The 24,994-nt window shown below is 34.9% G+C and overlaps 1 protein-coding gene across 50 annotated transcripts in view; it reads right to left on the reverse strand.

Annotated features, from left to right (window-relative positions):
* Nucleotides 1-24,994, reverse strand: part of SCAPER (S-phase cyclin A associated protein in the ER) — a 521,075-nt gene that overhangs the window by 216,811 nt on the left and 279,270 nt on the right. For all 50 annotated transcript variants that reach the window (XR_011438966.1, XR_011439156.1, XR_011439026.1 and 47 more), the window contains 1 exon segment: nt 24,556-24,682. Coding sequence is in view for 47 of the 50 variants with exons in the window: in XM_070267830.1 (XP_070123931.1) it covers nt 24,556-24,682 (127 nt within the window). In the remaining 3 variants the exon portion in view is untranslated.

Below are 24,994 nucleotides of genomic sequence, written 5' to 3' on the forward strand. Positions count from 1 at the left end.
AGACATAATCTACCTGAATAAAGAGTTCAAACTAATAGTTTTACGTATGCTCACTGATCTTGACAGAAGAATGGATGAATTCAGTGAGAACTTCAACAAAGAACTGGAAAAATATAAAAAAGAACCAATCAGAAATGAAGAACACAATAAGGAAAATGAAAAATTCATTAGAGAGAATTAGTAGCAGAGTAGATGATAGAGAAGAATGGATCAGCAAGGGGATGAAAGACTATAGGACATCACCCAAGCTGAACCAATAAAAGAAAAAAGAATGAAAAAGAACAAGGACAGTCTAAGGGACCTCTGGGACAGCATCAGGCACACTAATATCCATACTATGGGTGTCCCCGAAGGAGAAGAGAGAGACAAGTGGCAGAGAATCTATTTGAAGAAATAATAGCTGAAAACTTTCCTAACCTAAGGAAGAAAACAGACATCCAGGTACAGAAAGCACCAAGAGCACCAAACAAGATAACCCAAAGAGGCCCAGACCAAGACACCTAATTAAAATGTCAAGAAAAAGATAAAGAGAGAATCCTAAAAGCTGCAAGAGAAAGGTAACATATTACAAACCAAGGAAACCCAGTGAGGCTTTCAGATGACATCTCAGCAGAAACCTTACAAGCTAGAAGGCAGTGCCATGATATATTTAAAGTGCTGCAAGGAAAAGACCTACAGCCAAGAATACTCTACCCAGCAGAGGTTATCATTCAGAATGGAAGGAAAGAGAGAGTTTTCCAGACAAGCAAAAACTAAAGGAGATTATCACCAATAAAGCAGCCTTACAAGAAATGCTAAAGGGACTTATTACAGTGGAAAAGAAAAGACCACAGGTAGGAATAAGAGAATTACCAAAAAAGAAAAAAACCAATAAAATCACTGGTAAAGGTAGCAGATCAACCACCTATGAAGCTAATATGAAGGTCAAAAGACAAAAGTACTAAAATGATCTATTTCCATGATATAAGGGTAATGGATATACACACACACAAAAGAGATTAAATATGATATCAAAAACATAAAAGGTAGGAAGAGGAGAGTAAAAGAGTAGACCTTTTAGCAACAGCTCAAACTTAAGAGACTATCAACTCAATATAGATTGCTATATATGTAGGTTATTATATAGGAATTCACGGCAATCACAAACTAGGAATCTATTAACAAACACACAAAAAATTGAGAGAAAGGAACTCAAACATAATACTAAAAAAGCCAGCAAACCACAAGGGAAAAGAGCAAGAGAAGAAGAAAGGAACAAAGAAGAACTACTGAAACACACAGAAAATAGTAACAAAATGGCAATAAGTAAACACTCATCAGTAGTTACTTTAAATGTCAATGGACTAAATGCTCCAATCAAAAGACAGAGGGTGACTGATTAGATTAAAATACAAGATCCATATATATGCTGCACACACGAGACATACTTCAGACCTAAGGACATTCACAAACTGAAAGTAAGGGATGGAAAAATATATTCCATGCAAATGGCAAAGAAAAGAAAGCTAGGGTAGCAATACTTATATCACACAAAATAGACTTTAAAACGAAAACTGTAATAGGAGACAAAGAAGGGCACTACATAATGATAAAGGGAACAATCCAACAAGAGGATATAACACTTGTAAATATCTGTGCATCAAACATAGAAAACATAGAATCACCCAAATATATAAAGCAATTATTAACAGACATAAAGGGAGAAATAGTAACAATAGTAGGGAACTTTAACACTCCACTTACATCAATGGATAGATCATCGAAACAGAAGATCAATAAAGAAATATTTGCCTTGAGTAACACATTAGACCAGATGGACTGGAAAGATATATACAGAATATTCCAGCCAAAAACTGCAGAATACACATTCTTTTTGAATGCATATGGAACATTCTCCAGGATAAATCACATGTTAGGCCACAAAACAAGTCTCAATAAATTTAAGAAGACTGAAATAATACAAAGCATCTCTTCTGATTACAATGGTTTGAAACCAGAAATCAAACACAGGAATAAAATTGGAAAAGCCACAAATATGTGGAGATTAAAGAAAATGCTACCGAACAACGATTAGGTCAATGAAGAAATCAAAGGAGAAAAAAAAAACACCTGGAGACAAAAGAAGATGAAAATATGATATGCCAAAATTTATGGGATACAACAAAAGTGGTTCTAAGAGGGAAGTTTACAGCAAAACCAGCCTTTCTCAACAAACAAGGAAAATCTCAAATAAATAATCTAACAGTGCACCTAAAGGAACTAGAAAAAGAAGAACAAAGCCCCAAATCAGTAGGATAGAAATAATAAAAGTCAGAGCATAAATAAATGAAATAGAGACTAAAAAGAACAATGGAGAAAAAAATTAATGAAACCAAAGCTAGTTCTTTGAAAAGATAAACAAAATTGACAAACCTTTAGTTAGACTCACCAGGAAAAAAAGAGAGAAGGCTCAAATAAATAAAATCAGAAATTAAAGACGAAAAATTACAATGGACACCTCAGAAATACAAAAGATTATAAGAGAATACTATGAAAGGAAATACACCAACAAATTGGATAATCTAGAAGAAATGAATAAATGTAAGAATCATATAACCTTCCAAAACTGAATCAAGAAGAAATAGAGAATTTGAATAGAATAATCACCAGTAAGGAGATTAAAACAGTAATCAAAAACATCCCCCCCAAAATAAAGTCCAGGAGCAGACGGCTTCCCTGGTGAATTCTACCAAACATTCAAAGAAGACTTACTACCAATCCTTCTCAAACTCTTCCAAAAAATTGAACAAGAGAGGAAGTTTTCTAACTCATTCTACAAGGCCATCATTACCCTGATACCAAAACCAGACAAGGACAACACAAAAAAAGGAAATTACAGGTCAATATCACTGATGAACATCAATGCAAAAATCCTCCACAAAATAGTAGCAAATCTACAACAATACAGGGGCTGGTCTGGTGGTATAACATGTACCTCAACATGATAAAGGGCATACACGAGAAGCCCACAGCTAATATCATACTCAGTGGAGAAAAACTCTGAATAACATGGGTATAGAATGAAAGTATCACAACAAAATAAAGGTGATATATGAGCAGCCCATAGCTAATATCATACTCAACGGAGAAAAACTGAAAGCTATTTCTTTAAGAACAGGAACCAGACAAAGATGCCCTCTTTCACCACTCTTATTTAACATAGTATTGGAAGTCCTAGCCAGAGAAATCAGGCAAAAATAGAAATAAAAAGGATTCAAATTGGAAAGGAAGAAGTGAAACTGTAAGTATTTGCAGATGACATGATTTTCTATATAGAAAACTCAAAAGAATCCACAAAAAAATTAGCAAAAATAAATGAATACAGTAAAGTTGCAGGATACAAAATCAACATACAAAAGTCAGTTGTGTTTCTATATACTAACAACAAAGTAGCAGAAAGAGAAATTAAGAACACAATTCCATTTGCAACTGCAACCAAAAGAATAAGATATTTACAAACAAATTTAACCAAAAAGGTGAAAGACCTGTACACTGAGAACTATAAAAACACTGTTGAAAGAAACTAAAGATGACATGAAGAAATGGAAAGATATTCAGTGCTCCAGCTAGAAGAATTAACATAGTTAAAATGTCCATACCTCCTAAAGTAATCTACAGATTCAACGCAATCCCCATCAAAGTTCTGAAGATATTTTTCACAGAAATAGAACAATGAATCTTAAAATTTATATGGAACAACAAAAGACCTTGAATAGCCAAAGCAATTCTGAGAAAAAAGAACAAAGCTTCAGGTATCACACTCCCTGACTTCAAATTATACTACAAAGCCATAGCAACCAAAACAGCATGGTACCGGCATGAAAACTGACACATAGATTAATGGAATAGAACTGAGAGCCCAAAAATAAACCCACAGATGTAGGGACAGCTAATTTTCAACAAAGGAGCCAAGAACATACAATGGAGAAAGGAAAGTCTCTTCAATAAATGGCTCTAGGAAAACTGGACAGCCACACACAAAAGAATGAAAGTGGACCACTATCTTACACCATACACAAAAATTAACTCAAAATGGATTAAAGACTTGAATGTTAAGAGCTGAAACCATAAAACTTCTAGAAGAAAAGAGAGGCAGTACACTGTTCAACGTCAGTCTTAGCAGCATATTTTCAAATACCATGTCTGACCTGCAAGCAAACCAAGAGAAAAAATAAGCAAATGGGACTACATCACACTAAAAATCCTCTGCGCAACAAGGAAACCATCGACAAAACAAAAAGACAACCTAATAATTGGGAGAAGATATTTGCAAACCATATATCTGATAAGGGGTTAATATCCAAAATATATAAAGAACTCATACATTTCAACAACACCACCACCACCAAACAACACAATAAAAAAAATGGGCAAAAGGTCTGAACGGACACTTTTCCAGAGAAGATATACAGATGGCCAACAGGCACATGAAAAGATGTTCAATATCACTAATTATTAGGGAAATGCAAATCAAAACTACAAGGAGGGGCTGGCCCCGTAGACTAGTGGTTGAGTTTGGCGCACGCCACTTTGGCAGCCCGGGTCAGTTCCCAGGCACGGACCTACACCACTTGTCAGTGGCCATGCTGTGGCAGCAAGTAAAGTACAAAATAAAGGATGATTGGCAGAGATGTTAATTCAGGGTGAATCTTCCTCACCAAAAAAACAAAAACAAAAATACTACAATGAGATATCACCTCATGCCCGTCAGAATGGCTATAATTAACAAGACAGAAAATAACAAGCGTTGCAGAGGATGTGGAGAAAAGGGAACCCTCATACACTGCTGGTAGGAATGCAAACTGGTGCAGCCATTATGGAAAACAGTATGGAGATTCCTCAAAAAATTAAAAACAGAAATATCATACAACTGAGCTATATTCCACAGCTGAATATTTATCCAAAGAATACGAAAACATGAAAGCGTAAAGATATATGCACCCCTATGTTCACTGCGGTATTATTCACAACAGCCAAGACTTGGAAGCAACCTAGGTGCCCATCAAGGGACGAATGGATAAAGAAGATGTGGTAGATATACAGAATGGAATACTACTCAGCCACAAAAAAAGATGAAATCTTGCCATTTGTGACAACACGGATGGACCTTGAGGGTATTATGCTAAATGAAATAAGCCAGAGGGAGAAAGTCAAATACCATAGGATTTCACTCATAAATAGAAGATAAAAACAACAACAACAAACAAACATATAGATATAGAAATTAGATTGCTGGCTATCAGAGGGAAAGTGGAGAGGGAGGAAGCTGAAAGGGGTGACTGGGTACATGTGTATGGTGATGCATGGTAATTAGTTTTTTGGTGAGGAATGTGATGTAATCTACACAGAAATTGAAATATAATGATGGATACCTGAAATTTATATAATGTTTTAAACCAATGTTACCTCAATTAAAAAAATTAATAATAAACATATCACAAGAAACACTCTAAAAGAAAAGTTAATTTTTAAAAAATATTCCTAGGCATATAATAATTATTGCTGATATTAGGAATGACATTAAAATTTTCTTCTTTTTTACATTTCTAATTGTTGGTCACTGGTGTCTAGGAACACTATTTTGGTAAATGGATCCTGTAACTAGGAATCTTTATTGCCATTTTGGTTTTCAGAATTTGTGTATTTTCTTGAATTTTCAACATAGACAAGACCATTATCAGCAAATATACTCAGCTTTGTTTCTTTCCTGCTTATCTCTTATTCAGGCATGCTGTTCAAATTATGTCAGCAACACACCTCACAGATATCAACCAATCAGTACGGAGCACTGGCTTTAACCAATCCATATGGCTGTACTGGTGCACATCAGACAGTTATCAGCACTGCTTTTTCTTGTTATATCGAGTTGGCCAGGCCCTCCAGGACAGTGTATCATGTTTCATTATTAAATATGATATTTGTTGCAGGTTTTTGTAATCACCCTTTACTAGATTCTTCTTAAATCTTTAAAATTGTTAAAACTTAGGAATGTGTTGAATTTTAATTTATCTGTTTTTATTGATACTGTTTTTCCCCTTTAATTCTTAAAAATGATAATTTATATTATTTTTAGATGTTATATCATCCTTTCATTTCTGTAATAAACACTACTTGATTATGTTGCTACTAAATTTTAATTCTCACAATTGAAATAGCTATATATATATATATGTATATATGTATATATATATATATACAATCCTATCCATATTTTTCAAAGGAGAAAACTGAAGTTTCCTACAAAGGTTAATAGTCTGGCTAAACTCACAAAGCTACTACATGGCTGATTTGAAATTTGAATTCAGGCCCATAACTACAAAGCCTGAGGTCTTAACTGCTGCATTATATTGTATCAACATCTGCTATATGTCTACTGATTGCCAGGATTTTAACATAAACTATTTCATTTGATAGCCACAATCCTTTGGGACGTGTCAACATCATAAATTTTACTGATAAGGAAACTAAAGCCCAGAGAGAATTTGTCCAGTGTCATACAATAAAGAAGTAGCAGGTTCTACGTCTATGCTGTTCACATTACTCTCATCTGCTTCCTTAAATACTTTCCCATTGATGGCCGAGTTATTACCCCATCACATGTAATTTTCAACTATCCTGTTTCTTCACAGTTCCTGGGATTCGAATAGAAGTCAAGTTAGATGATTTAATTTATTCTAAGGCAGAGTTTCTCCAACTGTCCACTGAATATTCTCTACTGTCAGAAAAAAGTGAATTCCCACGGATGTCAGAGGAATACACTTAGTAACAGCAGGAAACATCTTTAAGGTTTCATGAGTATTTTATTTCAAAAGTAAAAAAAACTGCATTCTTTTCTATGATATCATCTATGTTAATTTTAACCAGAAAATAATGTTTCATATTATACACTATTGAGGGAAAAAAAGAGTCTTCTACCTGCCTTACTTAATACACAAGGTATCTGCCACGGCATCTACTAATGTAAAAGAACTGAGCTAAACTGAAGACAGCTAGTATCAATGTCCATACACAGGCAATTTCCTGCTTTTTAGTGTCACTATTTCCAAGAACTCAGACTTATATAAATGTGGTTAAAAACAGTAAGTGTTTATTCACTGCATCAAGCAATCAATCACTAAGGTGAGCCCAAGAGCAGAATATTGCCAAAGAGGGGGCGTGACGGAATACCGTCAGGATGCTATGGGCAGAAGCTTTACTAAGCACATCACCTTACTGAGAGGTGAAGTCATTCATGCCATATGCCGGGCTATAAGGGTCTCTTACACAGTATTATCCATTTATTTATTTTTAATTGTAACAGTGATGTATTCAATAAATAACTTTATTAGTGAAGAAAGAACTCTAACATTTCGCTCTTAATTTTATCAGCAGCAATGTCAATTTTAGCAATGAAATAAATTAAGATTAAATAATTCATGGTCTTATTTTTGGCACCCAAACTTCATTTTTATGAATTGCCCAATTTAACAATTGAGATGCCTTGTTGAAAGCTTCTTTATCAATTATTTTATCACAATGTATTTTATAAATTATCTTTCTTAAAGAGATATTAGAATGGTCTTTTGCACAGGTATAGACAGAAACCTTAGCATAAAAATTTTTTTAATGATTTTTTCCTCTAATGTTTGAATAAAACTGACACTCTAGGGAAGTGTACTTTTGTATCTAGTAGCTTTGAGTAACCTCCCTTAGCAATGTTCTAGGGAAAGGTGGTTAATCACAGTGTATAGGCATTCACCTAGGTAGATGAGTAGTGAATTTGGTTTCGACTTCTCATACTTGGCTTTCTCTAGGCATGCCATAATCTCTCTACTTCTAAGAAGAAATAATAAAATAACAAACAACCACCAAAAGTGTGTAGCTGTGATTTAGTTTTAAAGTCAACTCTAGTCTAATGTTCTACAGTTCTAGTCAATGAACACTTTTCCGAATGAGGACCTGCACTATACTCAGTCAGTAAAGACAGATTTCATTCTCTTTTTAACTAAATCCTCTATGTGTGATACTTTACTAAGTAGAAGACAACATACAGCTGGTTTCCAAGATTTGCAACACGTCTTGATATGAAACCAGTTGATCCTCAGTTACACAACTAGTTAACTGGAATGGCCATTTCCCCAAATTCTGATCTTACAGACATTATTTTAATATCCTTCCATCCTATTTGGAAAATATGGTTTAAAATGATACTAGAAGAACTATCTCATTCAAAAATGGAAATCAGGCAATAAAGATAAGCCCTCCTGCTGAAACAACTAAAAAAGCTGAACAAAACATTTTTTAATCTTCTTTAAAAAATTAAAGCTACCAGAGAGAGAATCGCAAGTCAAAGATACAGGAGAAAGTGAAAACCAAGAGACAGATGTGCAGTCCTCAAAGCTGCTTTTGCTGATCCATGTGAAACATTTACAAACGACACAAGGTAAACCATTCCAAACAAGACTCTGAAGAGTTTCATCCTCACAATAAGCATGAAATGGAAGTCAGCCCGCCAACTGACATACTGGTAGCCTGTGTTTAGGACATTCAAGCAGCCTAGGGAACTCTAAGCCTTGAACTTGGATTAAGATGGTTCTAGAAACACTAGTACTCTTAGCCATCTACCAAAAGTAAAAGAAAATATTTCCAGAGGAAGGCGCCATCATACTGTCTCAAATTATTCTTAAAAATTGTTCAAATACAATACAACGACCATAAAACAAGTGTAAATAAATTTTAAAAGACTGAGATTATACAAAGTATCTTCTTTGACCACAACAGAATGAAATTAGACATCAGTAACAAGGGAAAATACACAAATATGTGGAAATTAAACAGTACATTCTTGCACAACCAATGAGTCAAAGAAAAAAGCACAAGGGAAATTAGAAAATATTTTGAAATAAATGAAAATGAAAACACAATATAACAAAACTTAAGGGATTCAGTGAAAACAGGCCTCAAAGGGAAGTTTATAGCTGTAAAGATCTGTATTAAAAAGAACAAAGATCTCAAATCAATAGCTTAACTTTATACTTTAAGGAACTAGAAAAAGAGGAACAAACGAAACCCAAAGCTAAGCCAAAGCTAAAGCAAATGAAGAAGATTAGAGTGGATATAAACAAGACGGAGAACAGAAAAACAATAGAGAAACAGTGAAACCAAAAGTTGGATCTCTGGAAAGGTAAAAAAATTGACAAACCTTTAGCCAGACTAAGGAAAAAGGAGAAGACTCAAATGACTAAAAGTAGAAATGAAAGGGGGCATGTTACTACTGACTGTAGAGAAATAAAAGAATTATAAGAGTATACTATCATCAATTATATGCCAACAAGTTACGTAATCTAGATGAAGTGCATCAATTCCTAGAAACGTGCAAATTATTAAAACTGAAGAAACAGAAAAGTGGAATAGATCTGTAACAAGTAATCAGATTGAAATGCTAATCAAAAAACTCCCAGCAAAGAAAAGCCATGACCAAATGGCTTCACTAGTGAATTCTACCAAACATTTAAAGAAGAAAACACCAATTATTCTCAAACTCTTCCAAAAAAATAGAAGTAGAAGGAACACTTCCTCACTCATTATATGAGGCCAGAATCATCCTGATATCAAAGCTAGACAAAGACATCAGAAGAAAACTATAAATTAGTAACCCCTATAAATATAGATGCAAAAGTTGTCAACAATTTGTATCTATTTGCAAATTGATTGCAATCAGAGTATAAATAAAAGTATAAATAAATGATAAGTATAATATCTGAGTATAAATAAAAGAAAAGCTTGAAAATATCTGCAGAGAACAAGAAATTACTAAAAAGGCCACAGAAGATTTGAAAAAGAACAAATTTGCTTTCTGGACATGGAAAATAAAACACTGTGATTAAAATTAAAGAATTTAATGGACTGTTTTAAGAGTATACCAGAGACAACTGGATAAAGAATAAATTAGAAGAAGAGAGAAACTAGAAAAAACTCACGTATTTATAAACCTTTGATTTATAATAGAGGAGGCAACAAAGAACAGTAGGGAAAACTGCCTTTTTCAATTGATGATGTTCAGAAAATCAAGCATCCAGATGGGAAAAACAATGAAATTAAACCTCTGCCTCACAATAAACACAAAAATTAATTCCAGATGGAGAACAGGCTAAAATTAAAGGCAAAACTATAAAATTTCAAGAAGAAAATACAGGAAAAGATCTTGACTCTGGATTGGGACAGTTAGTTAATAAAGAAGAGCAAAAACTATTATCAATAAAACACTGACAAATTTGCCCGTATTAAGATTAAGAATTCCTGCTCAGCAAAAGAACCAAAAGAGAGTAAAAAGACAACTGAATAATTGGAGTAGGTATCTTGAATATATCTGAGCAACCTAGGATCAGTTTCCAGAACATACAAAGAATTCCTACAAAGCAGGAAAAAAATGAGCAAAAGATTTAAACAGCCATGCCACAAAAGAAGAAATTCACATGACCAATAAATATGAATAGATGCCCAAACCTGTCTGTCAATACAGATGCACATTAAAACTACAGCAAGTTTACTACTACATACCCACAAGATTAGTAAAAATTATAAGTCTGATAATATCAAGTGTTAGAAAAGAAGGGAGCAACAAGACTTTTATACTCTGCTGGTAGTAGAGCAAATTGGCAGAATTTCTTTGGAAAGCAATTTAGCGTTATCAATAAAAGTTAAAGGTATACAAACCCTAAGACCCAGGAATTCCACTCCCTAAAGAAATTCTTGCACATGAGTACCAGGATACATGTTTAGAAGCAAGTTTTTCATAAAAACAACCCAAATGTCCACCAATGGTGGAATGGATAAATATAACTGTGGTAAATTTATACAATGAACAGTATATAGCAATGGAAAAAAACCCTCTAAAACAACATAAATTCTTAAATACATAATCTTGATAGAAGCAAGGCACTGAATTACGGAGAGTAGCATTCCATTTATATAAAGTTCAAAAACAGACTTACTTTAACATATTATTTATAGATGGACCCTTAGGGGATGAAACTATAAAGAAAAGTAAAAAGTAGTTTCCAAAAAGTCCAAGTAACAGTTTATCTAAATATTAGGAGAAAGGTAATGTTGGCAAAATAAATGTGGGTAGGTCAGAAGGTTCTGGGATGCTGGCAACACTCTATTTCTCAACTAGCAGTCACTGGAGTTTTTGCCATTATATTCATTATTCTGTGTGAGTATGTTTTATGTAAACTTCTGTTATATACATAAATAAAGAATAATTTTAAGACAGTCCACAAATAATTTGCATAATTTCCATAACTTCTATTAAAAAATATCACAAACTGTGTGTAAAAATTCCTATATACCAGCACTGTCAATATTCATCAAGTTTTTTATAACAAATTTACTTGCTTTTAAAAGAGTACTTTTCACAAAGAAGCCACAACAAGTGATTTCAAATGTGAGGACTAAAACAGTGTGTTTTTATAAAGTCAAGCCTCACCATCTTAAAAATAACATCAACTACTTTGGAATCATTATTATCTAATTGTATTTTTTTTTACTGGGATATAGTTAACACACAATAAACTGCACAGATTTAGGTATTCAGTTTGATGAATTTTGGCAACTGCACACACCTATGTAACCATCACTTAAAATACACAAGCACTTCTTCCTTCTTTGCTTTTTAAAAAATACAAACCATACCTAAATTAAACCTCTGTCAGATTCTTGAAATAACAATTAATTCCATTTTCCATATATTAGTCTTCTAATGCAAGCTAGCTGAAGAAGGTATGAGAAACATTTTGATTTTACTTTGGGCCACATAACATACTTGTTACCCTCTGACAAAATATGGATGTCATACAAGATATAAACAGTTATTTATCAGCTGCTATGAGGAAACAGCTACATAAATAGAGAACACAGTAAGTCAGGGGATCAAAATAAGAGGTTCCTAGGATTAAATGTTTTCTAGTTCCTCTCAGCTGAAGAATTCCAGATGAAAACAAGAGAAGCAAAACCAAATGAAATCATGAGATTTGGAGAACAGGTGGTGTGTAGGAGGACCTGAACACGATTAGGTTGAAAATTGTGTCCAGGATTAACCGTTTTTCTCCTCTGAGTCTAGGCATGTGTTAAATAGCCATGAACCTCAGGTGGCAAAAAGCAGAAAAAAAGAGGGTGGGGAAAGAGTTTCTACCTTTCTACCTGTTGATGGAATCTTGCAAGGTAAATTAGGAAAACACCAAAGTATGGCAGAGTTTGTTATAGGTGTGACAAAGTCAATTCTGATTTGACATTTCTCACTTCAGTTCAAATTATGAACGCTACCAGCTACGGGGTTTGCTTATTCAGGTTCAAGAGATTCACAGCTGAATCTCTATTTAAATTTGGAAAGAGTCTTAAAAAGAATGTCAAGAAAGGCAATTGGAAAAACTCCATGTCCAATACATCTGCTTAAACTGTTTACCTATAGTAACAGCATACAAATGTCTCATGTTTCTGATAAACCACAGAATGCTTCTGAGATGCTGTTATTATGCAAACTTAAAAGTAATGTTCATCATCACAGAGTAACGAGAAAAGTCACAGCAAATACAAATGACACTCACTTGGACTAAATTTAGTACAATGGCAAGAATGAGGAAAATGCCTTTGCATACACAAGAACGATTTTAGAAACTTATTTGAGATAATGAAACATTTCTGCAACAAAAGGGTCTTTGGAGCATTTTAATTTGATTTTTTTTTAAGGTATGCTTTTTTAAATTTTTGTTTTGGTGAGGAAGATTGGCCCTGAGGTAACATGTGTTGCCAATCTTCCTTTTTTTTTTCCTCCCAAAAGCCCTAGGACATAGTTGTATATCCTAGTGGTACGTCCTTCTAGTTCTATGTCGGATGCTGCCCCATCATGGCCTGATGAGTGATGAGCAGGTCCGTGCCCAAGATCCAAACCAGCGAACCCTGGGCCGCCAAGGTGGAGCACATGAACTTAACCACTACGTCACCAGGCCAGCCCCTTAACTTGAATTTTTAAATGTAATTTTATTGTGAAACACAAACATACAGAAAAATCAGAAAACATTTAAGTACAATTTAAAGAATAATTATAATTGGAACATCACATAATCACCTTCTGGTCAAGAAAAAGAAGACCAGAAGCACTCAAAAAGCCGCCTAGATAAATCTTCTTTATCATACCTACCACCCTCCTCTGTGAATAATCATTATCCTGGTTTTTACAAGAAATATTTTCTGTATCTTCTATTATAGTTTTATCACCTATGTAGACATTCCAAAATAATATAGATACTTGGTCTGTTCTTGAACTTTATATAACTAGAACTGTAATAGCATACATGTCTATGTATTTAAAAATAAATATTTATCTATTTATTTTGGTGACTTGTTTCACTCACTAAACATTGTGAGATACATCCATGTTGCTATCCATAGCTGTAGTTCATTCATTTTTATTGTGGAATAATATTCCATTACATGAACATACCATAATTTATATATTCAGCTGTTGATGGATACTTAGGCTATTTTCCATATTTGGTAACTATAAATAATGCCGCCATTAAACGTTTGTGTATATGTTTCCTGTGCATATATGCATTGGTTTTTCTAAGGTATAGACCTAGAAGTAAAATATGATATGCATGTCTATAACTTTAGGTGATAAACTACTTTAGCTGATAAACACCTTTAGAAAGCAAACTGCTTGCTAAACTGGTAGTACCAACTTATCACAGTGTCTGAGCATTCCCATTGCTTTAGCTCTTTGACAATACTTGGTATTTTCAGTCTTTAATTTTTGCCATTCTGACAGGTGAATCACAGTATCACACTGAGTTTTTAATTGGGATTTTTCTGATTATTAAAGAGACTGACTATCTTTGCATTTATTTACTGGCTATTTAGATTCCTTCTTTTGGAATGCCTGTCTCATGACCATTTTCCTACTGGATTGTCTTTTTCTCATTAATTTGTAGAAATTCCTTATATACTCTGGATACCACTTCTTTGTGGGTTATACATATAAAGACCTTCTCCCATTCTGTTGTTTGTCTTTTTTACTTTTTCTGGTATCTTCTGATGAATAAAAGTTCCTATTTTTAATGCAAATTTATCAACATTTCTCTTTATGGTTAATGTTTTTTGTGTCCATTTCTTGTTCGGGGAAAACCCCAAAGTCAAGAAAATATTCTTCTATGTTATCTCCTCAAAGTTTGTTTTTTCTTTTTACATTTAGGTCCATCAGAATTACTTTTTGTTTATGATGTGACATAGGATCAAGTCTCATTTTTTAAAAATAAGGATGTTCAATCATTATACATCATTCACAAAACAAACTATACTTTCTCCTAATGCTTTTCAGTGCCTCCTTTTCCATATAAACATAAACAAGTGTCTCACATGTCATGCATCAAGAATACACATTTGAATAGAACTACTTATGAATTCAATTATGTTCCATCTCTTTCCCCATCTACACTCCAACAGCACACTATTTTAATTATTACAGCTTTATAGTACATTTGGATACCTAGTAGAGCAAATTCTCCCATATTATTCTTTTTCAATGGTATCTTGGCTATTATTGGCTCTTTGAAATTCCATATTTTAATTTTAGAATTTGCATTTCAACTTCCACCAAAAAAATTTTAATTTCACAATACAAAGAATTTTAATTGAGATTGCAGTGAATCTACAAATCAGGAGAAAAGAGATATTTACTATAGTGAGTATTCCAACCCATGAACAGGACAGATCTACTCTTAGATACTTAATATTCTGATATTATAAATACAATAGATTTTTATATACTGTCCTTGTATCTTGTAGTCTTGTTAAATTTATTTATTAGTTTATGATATTAACTATACTTTTTTTTTATAGATACAGTTTGCCAGATTAAGGAAATTCCATTCTATTCCTGGTCTATTATCATGAATTGATTTGATGCTAAGCTTACCAAGTGCTTTTGCTGCATCTTTTGAGATGACCATATGTTTTATCTTTTCTTAATATGATAAACTATGATTGATTTCCCAATGTTAAACTAAACTTGAATATCTTAAATAAATCCAACATGGTTGTGATATATAATTCTTTTTATACATTGCATGATCCAGTTTGCCAAAATTCTGTTTAGGAATTTTGAATCCAAGTTTATGAATGAGATTGGCTTGTAATTTGATTTTCTCCAGTTTCACTATGATGTCTATGGGTGTGGCTTTCTTTTTATTTACCATACTTGGGCTTCATTGGGCTTCTTGAATCTGTGGGATTGACTTTTAAGTTTCAGAATATACTAAATGATAATCACTTCAAATACTGTTTCTTCCCTATTCTCTTTTCTCCTCTCCTTCTAAATAATTATACATAAATTAGGCATTTTCAATATATATTTATGACTCTTAGACTCTTTTCTACATTTTCCATATGTTCTTCTCTCATGATTCAGTCTGCATTCTTTCTTATGACCTATCTTACAGTACACTTATTCTTTCCTCACCTGCTTTATTTTCTTATCTCATCTACAGTTTTCTTAATTTTGATTACTAAAATGTCCAGTTATCAAATTACTATTTTCTTTCAAATATGCTATAAATTTAAAAAAATAATTGATGGGGGGCTGGCCCCGTGGCTGAGTGGTTAGGTTCACATGCTCTGCTGCAGGCGGCCCAGTGTTTCATTGGTTCAAATCCTGGGCGCGGACATGGCACTACTCGTCAAGCCACGCTGGGGCAGCGTCCCACATGCCACAACTAGAAGGACCACAACAAAGAATATACAGCTATGTACTGGGGGGCTTTGGGGAGAAAAAGGAAAAATATAAAATCTTTAAAAAAAATAATAATTAATGGTTATTTCCTTGAACATAGTAAGCATATTTCTGGAGCCCCTCTTAGTCTACTTCTATGGATTTTGATGCATGTTGTCTTGCTCCTTTCTATGCCTAATTATTTTTCTCTGTCAGATACTGGCTTTGAAAATTCTTGTGTTGAAACAGTTTGAGATTTAGGTTGATATTATCTTCCTCCAGAGTAGATTTTCCATTTGCTTCTGTTAGGCACCGGGGGTATTAGCAATTCAAAATCACTTTACTATTTTTTCAGTGATTGGGATTTTCCCAGCCACTCTGAAGTTGAGCAGTACTCTGTGCAATGACTGGCATACTTCCTGTCTACCCTGACTCCTAGTTCAGTCCTTTAAGATCTCAAAACAAAACATGGGTTTGAGGGCACAGTCTCTACCACTGATAGTCCTAGACTTCAACATTTTCCCCCACCAGTTCTGAAACAATGTGAAAAGAACAACTCAGCTTCTCATCCACCCCTTTTGGATCACCAGTTGTACTCAGCCAAAAATGTCATGTTCCCAGATCTTGGCCTGGTAATTCTTTACTAGAATGTTAGCAATTCAGTTCCAGTTTATATTTTCTCTAGTTTTACTAAGTGTCATTGGTGGGAGGACTGTTCTGAATTACCTACTTCATCACTACGGTTAGGTCTATGACTGTAGATACCTTCAACTTGTCTTTTATTCCCTTAAGAAAAAAACATAGTTTTATGATCTGTGACTGATATTTACAAAGCCTTGCAGTTTTAGTTTCTGTATGCTCTTCCTCATAACAACTTATTTACTTTTGAGCTTATTTTTTGACTGTGGCTACTTGTTCTTGTAAAATTATTGCACAGAAATTATCTACAGTCTAGGATAAAGTTATCTTCTTCCAATGAGAACTTGCATTTCTTTCTGCTAGGTTCCTAGGACACCAATAATCAGCCTTGGACTACTTTAAACTCACTTCACCATTTGAAATAATATGTAATGTGAATTTGGGCTACAAATCTACTCCAAGGCTGGATTATGGTTCTAATTTCCACACTATGGCAACATAATTTCTTTGCAGACTCTGAGGATGAAGTGAGAGAGTTCATAATTATGTCAGGGAGTAGGCTATGGTGGTCTTATCTTTGTGAAGGGAAAACCTATTAGACTTCATATCTCAGGCAGCCCTTAAGCTTTTACTTTTGTCCCCTTATCCCATGGGGCTTGCAAAATCATAATCGCATTTGCCTCCATGGCAAATACTCTTCCGGCATTCAGTTATAAGCATGACTTTCTAGATTCTTGCACTTTCTTTGGTCTGGTAATTATTTAATTTCTTCTTAACAATTCGATGCTTTTAAGAAAATTACGTTTTATTTTTTCCAGCATTTTTAAGTTGATTTTGTACGCTGCAACTTTACTGTAGTTGTTCATTATTTCTAATAGTATTCCGATAGAGTCTTTAGGGATTTCTATATGCAAGATCATGTCATCTGCAAACAGTGACAGTTTCACTTCTTCTCTCCCTACTTGGATTCCTTTTATTCCTTTCTCTTGCCTAATTGCTCTGGCCAAAACCTCCAGTACTATGTTGAATAAGAGTGGTGATAGTAGGCATCCTTGTCTTGTTCCTGTTCTCAGAGAGATGGAATTCTGTTTTTCCCCATTGAGTATGATGTTGGCTGTGGGTTTGTCATATATGGCCATTGTTATGTTGAGGTAATTTCCTTCTATCCTCATTTTGTTAAGAGTTTTTATCATAAATGGCTGTTGGATCTTGTCAAATGCTTTCTCTGCATCTATTGAGATGATCATGTGGTTTTTACCTCTCATTTTTTCAATGTGGTTTATCACATTGATTGATTTGCCAATGTTGACCCATCCCTGTGTCCATGGTATGAATCCCACTTGATCACAGTGTATGATACTTTTCATGTATCGCTGAATTCAGGTTGCCAATATTTTGTTGAGGATTTTTGCATCTATGTTCATCAGTGATATTGGCTTGCAGTATTCTTTTTTTGTGTTGTCCTTGTCAGGCTTCGGTATCGGAGTGATGTTGACCTCGTAGACTGTGTTAGGAAGCATTCCATCTTCCCTAAACTTCAGAATAGCTTGAGAAAGATAGGTATTAAATGCTCTCTGAAAGTTAGGTAGAATTCTCCAGGGAAGCTGTCTGGTGCTGAGCTTCTTTTTTAGGGATGCTTTTGATTACTGTTTCAACCTGTTTACTTGTGATGGGTCTATTCAGATTCTCTGTTTCTTCCTGATTCAGCTTTGGGAGGTTGTAAAGGTCTAAGAATTGATCCAGTTCTTCTAGACTGTCCATTTTGTAGGCATAGAGCTTTTCATAGTATTCTAATTCTTCGCGTTTCTGTGGTATCCGTTGATATTTCTCCTGTTTCATTTCTAATTTTATTTATGTGAGCTTTATCTCTTATTTTCTTTGTAAGTCTGGCTAGAGGTTTGTCCATTTTGTTTATCTTCTCAAAGAACCAGCTCTTTGTTTCACTAATCCTTTCTACTGCTTATTTTGTTTCAATTGCATTTATTTCTGCTCTGATTTTTATTATTTCTCCTGATTTTGGGTTTTGTTTGTTCTTCTTTTTCTAATTCAGTTAGGTGTAGTTTGAGATTGCTTATTTGGGACTTTTCTTGTTTGTTAAGGTGGGCTGTATTGCAATGAATTTCACTCTTAATATGGCTTTTGCTGTACCCCATATGAGTTGGTATGGTATGTTATCATTTTCATTTCTCTCCATATATTTCTTGATTTCTCTTTTAATTTATTCAATGTTCCATTGCTTGTTCAATAGCATGTTGTTTAGTCTCCACATGTTTGTCCCTTTCTCAGTTTTTTTCTTGTAATTAATTTCTAGTTTCCTAGAACTGTGATTGGAAAAGATGATTGTTATTATGTCAATCTTCTTAAATTTATTGAGGCTTGCTTTGTTTCCCAAAATATGGTCTATTCTTGAGAATGTTCCATGTGCACTTGAGAAGAATGTGTGTTCTGCTGTTTTTGGATGGAGTGTTGTAGATATGTCTATTAAGTCCAACTGGTCTTGCTTTTCATTTACTTTCACTGTTTCCTTGTTGGTTTTCGGTCTGGATGATCTATCCATTGATGTGAGTGGAGTGTTGAAGTCCCCTACTGTTATTGTGTTATTATTAATAACTTCTTTTAGGTTTGTTAATAGTTGCTTTATGTACTTTGGTGCTCCTGTGGTGGGCGCATAGATATTTATAAGTGTTATGTCTTCTTGGTTGAGTGTCCCTTTCATCATTAGATACTGCCCACTTTGTCTCTCTTTTCCTGTCTTATCTTGGAGTCTACTTTGTCTGATATAAGTATTGTGACACCTGCCTTCTTTTGTTTGACATTAGCTTGGAGTATCATCTTCCATCCCTTCACTCTGAGCCTCTGCTTTTTTTTTTTTGAGGAAGATTAGCCCTGAGCTAACTACTGCCAATCCTCCTCTTTTTCCTGAGGAAGACTGGCCCTGAGCTAACATTCATGCCCATCTTTCTCTACTTTATACGTGGGGCCCTATCACAGCATGGCTTTTGCCGAGCAGTGCCATGTCCAGACCCAGGATTCAAAGTGGTGAAACCTGCACCGCCGAGAAGTGGAACGTGTGCACGTAACCGCTGTGCCACTGGGCTGGCCCCCTCTGAGCCTGTGTTTGTCATTGGTACTGAGATGTGTTTCCTGGAGGCAGCATATTGCTGGGTCTTGTTCTTTAACCCATCTTGCCACTCTGTGTCTTCTTATTTGATAATTCAATCCATTTACATATAGGGTGATTATCAATATATGAGGGCTTAATGCTGTCATTATATTAATTGTTTTCAAGTTTTCCTGCATTTCCTTTGTTTCTCGTCCTGTGTATTTTGGTCTACCAATTGAGCTATGTAGTTTTTTATGTTGTACTTCTTTGTTTTCTCCTTGTTACTTGTGTCTCTGTTCTGCTTTTTTGTTTAGTGGTTATCATAGTTTTGTATTCAAATCCCATAGTTAAAATAGTCCATTTTCTGATGGTCCCTTATTTCCTTAGACTGAACTGATTCAGTCCCTTTCCTCCTGCCCTCCTAAGTTGTTTTTCTCACATCTTATTCCATCTTGTGTTGTGAGTTTGTGATTAACATGACAAGATTATCTTTGGTTTTGGTGTTTTCCTTCCCTTTATCTATAATTCTCTTTCGAGTACTTGCTAACCTTTTCTGATGTATAGCTACAATTTTCTGATTTTGTCTACCTATTTATCTCCTTACTCCACGCTTTGTAACACCTTTCTCCCTTTTTTTTCCCCCAGGTATGAGGGCCTTCTTGAGGATTTCTTTTATGTGTGGTCTTGTGGCTACAAACTCCCTTAGCTTTTGTTTGCCTGCAAATGCTTTTATTTCTCCATTGTATCTGAAGGACATTTTTGCTGGATAGAGTATTCTTGGCTGAAAGTTTTTGTCCTTCAAAGGTCTGAATATGTCATTCCAGTCTGTCCTAGCCTGTAAGGTTTTTCCAACGAAATCCACTGAAAGCCTGATAGGGGTTCCTTTGCAGGTTATTTTCATCTGTCTTGCTGCCCTTAGTATTTTTTTCTTTGTCATTCACATTTGCCAGTTTCACTACTATATGCCTTGCAGGTCTTTCTATATCGACATATTTAGGAGATCTGGTAGAGTCTTCCACATGGATTTCCATCTCCTTTCCTAGGTTTGGTAAGTTCTCTGCTATTATTTCTTTGAACAAGCTTACTCCTCCATTCTCCTTCTCTTCTCCTTCTTTAATACCTATAATTCTTATGTTCCATTTCCTAATTGAGTCAGATATTGCTCAGAGACTTTCTTCATTTCTTTTTAGTCTTAGCTCTCTGTCCTCCTCTCTCTGGAGGATTTCAACATGTCTCTCCCCGATTATGCTGATATACTCCTCTATGACATCTGCTCACATGTTCAGGGAATTCATATTTTGTTTTCTCTCTTCCATCTCTAATATTTTTGACTGATTCTTCTCTATAGTTTCAATCTCTTTTGTGAAGTAGCTCCTGAACTTGTTGAATTGTTTCTCTACATTCTCTTTTAACTTGTTGAGTTTTTTGATGATAGCTATTTTAAATTATCTGTCATTTAGATTACACATTTCTGTGTCCTCAGCAATGATTTCTGAGTACTTGTCATTTTCTCTCTGGTGTGGAGATTTAATACAATTTTTGGTATTACTAGAGGGCATGGCTCTTGTTTCGGTGCACCGTGGTAGTTATTTGGTCACAGTTACTGCCAATTGCCACTGCATGGGGGTCAAGAGCAGAGTATTCTGAGCCCTCTGTGATCTGCCAAGATCCCAGGCATTGGAGCCAGCTGGGGCGGGGAGGGTGGTGCATGGGGATCTTCTACATGCTCTCCGAGTTTTCTAGCTCTGCCCTTGCTATCTGCCCTCCTGGGGTGTTGGCTTGATGAGGTCACCCCTGTGTTAGCTTTCACCTTAGTAGGGGCTTTCCCCTAGGGTGCGAGGGCCCTTGGGGCTCTTTGATGTTCCCGTGAATGAATGTCCTCTCCCCCATTCCTTCCCTATTGGAGGCTGCCTGCAATCTCAGATCCCAGTCTTTTGGGGAGGGAGTGAAGTTTTCTCTTACCCCTTTCACCTCCTCCAAGGGGGGCTCCTGCCTCTCCACCCTCTGTCACATGGCTGTGTGGGTCTCTCAAATGTCTTTTGTGTTGTTTGGATTGTCCTCTGTTGGAGTATGAATGTCTTTATCATTGTATGATGGAGGGGAGAGATTACCATGAAAGTTCACCCTGCCACGATGCTGACATCACTCCTTTTTTTGTTGGTAAAGTTGGTACAAGTAGTCTAGACCACCATATTTCTTACAGAAGTGCCTGAAGTTTGTTAAAATGCATAAGATATGCAACACAGCTTATAAACTTTTTATTTCTGAACGGAATCTAGAGAACTCAAAAAGCCAAAAGGGACCTGAGACACACAGTAAGCACTACAAACCCTGGGTCTCCTCAGTTTCCTGCTCTCTTCCATTACAAGAGTTTTTGTGCATTACAAGTTCAACCTGCTAGCTCTAAACCAGTGTCAGAACTTCAGAAAACTACTAAGGAAATTTGTGTCAAATTAGTAACAGAAAGTATCAGTGTGTTAGGGTCTAAATTAAGAGGATAACAACCTCAAGATTCATCACTCACAATTCCTCAGTGAGTGCTTGTCCAAATTCCACCAGTCTCACCCTTGTAACTTCTAGGTTGTCTTAAAATCCTTCACTGGGTACTTGGCATTGGCTCTAATGATTCTGTTACTTCAGGCAGTTTTCCAAACAAAAAGGAATGGTTATTTACAATTCCTAGACTGAAATCATAAATATCATCAGCTGAATTACACTGAAACATCAGTATAACTCTATGAACAGAATTCTACATAAAGTGAGTCTGTCTTGGCTTAGTAAAAAAGGATTTTAGTCATAAAAGTAGCAAAAGGATTTTATTGTGGCCAAGTTTAGACTCTTAGGTGGTCCTACAGTGTATACTCTGAGGACAGCTTTACAGCGAAGTTCCTGACACAGACCATTTAGACTGGGAGCCAGACTAAATTTTTCTCCCTAAAATTACAAGGCATCAGTGGTATTCCAGTAAATTGCCCCTTTGTGAATGAAATAAGTTTGCTTGGATTTTTCATACTAAATATCTTTCTTATACAGATCATTTTACTTTTTTCTTAAAAACTCTGTGATTACTTCAATCTAAAACAATATTCATGAGATAAGGTGCACATGGTGGTATCTTTGAGCAAATGCCTTTTAGTTCAAAGTATAAGTACTCTTTATAAAAATAAAAATAATTGGTATGTACTAATTTTTAAATAAAGATTTTTCCAAAATAAAAAGATTTTGGAAGCATATCAAACCTCCAAACACTCCATCTAGCAAAAGTCTGACAACTATCAGTTTCTTAGGAACTTTTTTAATACTCTCTGAAAGGGCTATGTTATACAGAAGAACTGACTCTATGTGGCTCTGCCATGATACCACAGTGAATACGCTGCTCACAGTTCCTACAGAGGATTATACTGTCTGATGCCAAAATTCAGCTGAGCACCATCCTGTAAAGTTGGTCAGTTACAGCATGAGAAGCCAGTAATTCCACCCTTCAGGTATATGCTGCAGACTAGAACAATGATTCTCAAAGTATGGTCTTTGGACTAGCAGCATCAGTGTCACCTGGGAACTTCTTAGAAATACAAATTCCTGGGACTCACTCCAGATCTGCTGATTCAGAAATCCAAGTAGGGCCCAGCAATCTGTGTTTTAACAAGTCCTCTAGGTAATCCAGATGCAGACTAAAGTCTGAGGCTCCTTGCTTTAGAGAAATTCTTGTCCATTTGTTCTGATACAAGAATGTTTGAGCAGCACTGTCTCCAACCCCCGGCCCCAACCTCACACACACACCAGTCTAATCTTGAAAACAAATGTCCACTGTCAGGAGAATGGATAAAAAAATTCTGTATTAACACAATGAAGTACTCAAGATACAACAGAGACAATGAATGAAAAACAGCTATATTTTATAAGCTTAAATAAAACTCTGAACCATAACTTTGATTGAAAAAAAGTCACAGAAGTCTACAGTATGATATTTTATACTGGTCGAATATAAGCAAAACTAAATAACACATTTTTTTAACAGTACATTTATGTGATAAAGCAATAAAGCTACTTTTAGAAAACAAAGAAAAGATACCCCTTTAATTCTGTACAGTATTTCCCGCAGGGGGAACAGAGGTAGGAGGATGTGGTGAGGAAGGATCATACTGGGAACCATAAATGTACTATGAAGAGTCCAGTTCTTAAGTTGGATGGTGAGTTCACAGGTGTTCATTGTATTTTTGTTATTTTAATCACTAAATTCTTTTGTATACGCCAAATGTTATATAATAAATTTTAAACCCAGAAAATGAAAAACAAATGCAGGTAATAAACAAAGATGGTCATAACCTGAAATAGAAAAGTTAGAAACCACTTAAGTGATATAAATTGTGCTATGTTCATTCGGTTACAAAGAATTTTTAAAGATATTACAAAATATTTTTGATAAAATTAGCCAGATAAAAGAATGTAAAAAATGTACATTGAAAGGATTAGAAGAAAATACAATAAAATGTCAACAGTGGGTATTACAGGGAGTTTTATGTCTTCTCTGTACATTTAAAATTTTCTATAGTGAATAATAAATCCTTTTAAAACCATTAAGGATTTAACTGTCATCAAAACATTTACCGACTCTAAGTCATTAAAGAAACCTGCCAAATCTTCTATTGGAAACAGGAAGGAAATTGGTGTGGAAATCTGTGACTTATGAGCTTTATAATTGAAAGTTTTATATTTTCTGCCATAAAATTGTTTATCTTTATTATTATGATCTCATTTAAAATAATTTCATTTTGTTTGTAAGCATAAAAATATGACTAAGAAAACCATGACCTAAAAGAATACATTTTTGCTATTGAGGACTTCAATTAAAGCAATTGAAAACAACTTCAATTTCATTAACAAAAGGAAAAAACATCCATCAACGGTTTGACCAGCTTTTGGAAAACACAGAAGAAATGCATATACTGAGAGTCTGCCTCATAGCCCTATGTCCTGTCATAGAAAGAACAACAAAGATTAAGGCCAGAGGCCAGTGATAGTTACATACCTCTTTTTCTAATATTCTAGCGATCTCTCCTAGGGTCCGATCTAAAGCAGAAACCTTATTGTTTGCCCATGAGCCACTGTCTTGTACTTGTTGCTGTTTTAGAAGATCTTTGGCTAATCGCTGAAGTCTGCAATACAAAATGAAAGGGAAGAATGACATTAAGGAATTAGACTATACTACTTCATTTTCCTCAACATTTTGAAATAAAAGTTACTTTCATTATTGTACTAGAAACTGCTTCACAGAGCACCTGACGGGGAAGAAAAAACAAACCTCTCCTAAGGCTGGTACTACTTTATATTCACAAACACCAATCTAGTCCTCATGGCACAAAACAGAACTAGAGGGCAGTACTGTCCATCCACGGATTAAGCTGGAGCAATTGCTGCAATCAGTTTCCACGTTGTGCTCAAGCCTGAACAGAATTGGAGATGGAAGA

This window comes from Equus caballus, chromosome 1, assembly GCF_041296265.1.
Source record: "Equus caballus isolate H_3958 breed thoroughbred chromosome 1, TB-T2T, whole genome shotgun sequence".
NCBI lineage: Eukaryota > Metazoa > Chordata > Mammalia > Perissodactyla > Equidae > Equus > Equus caballus.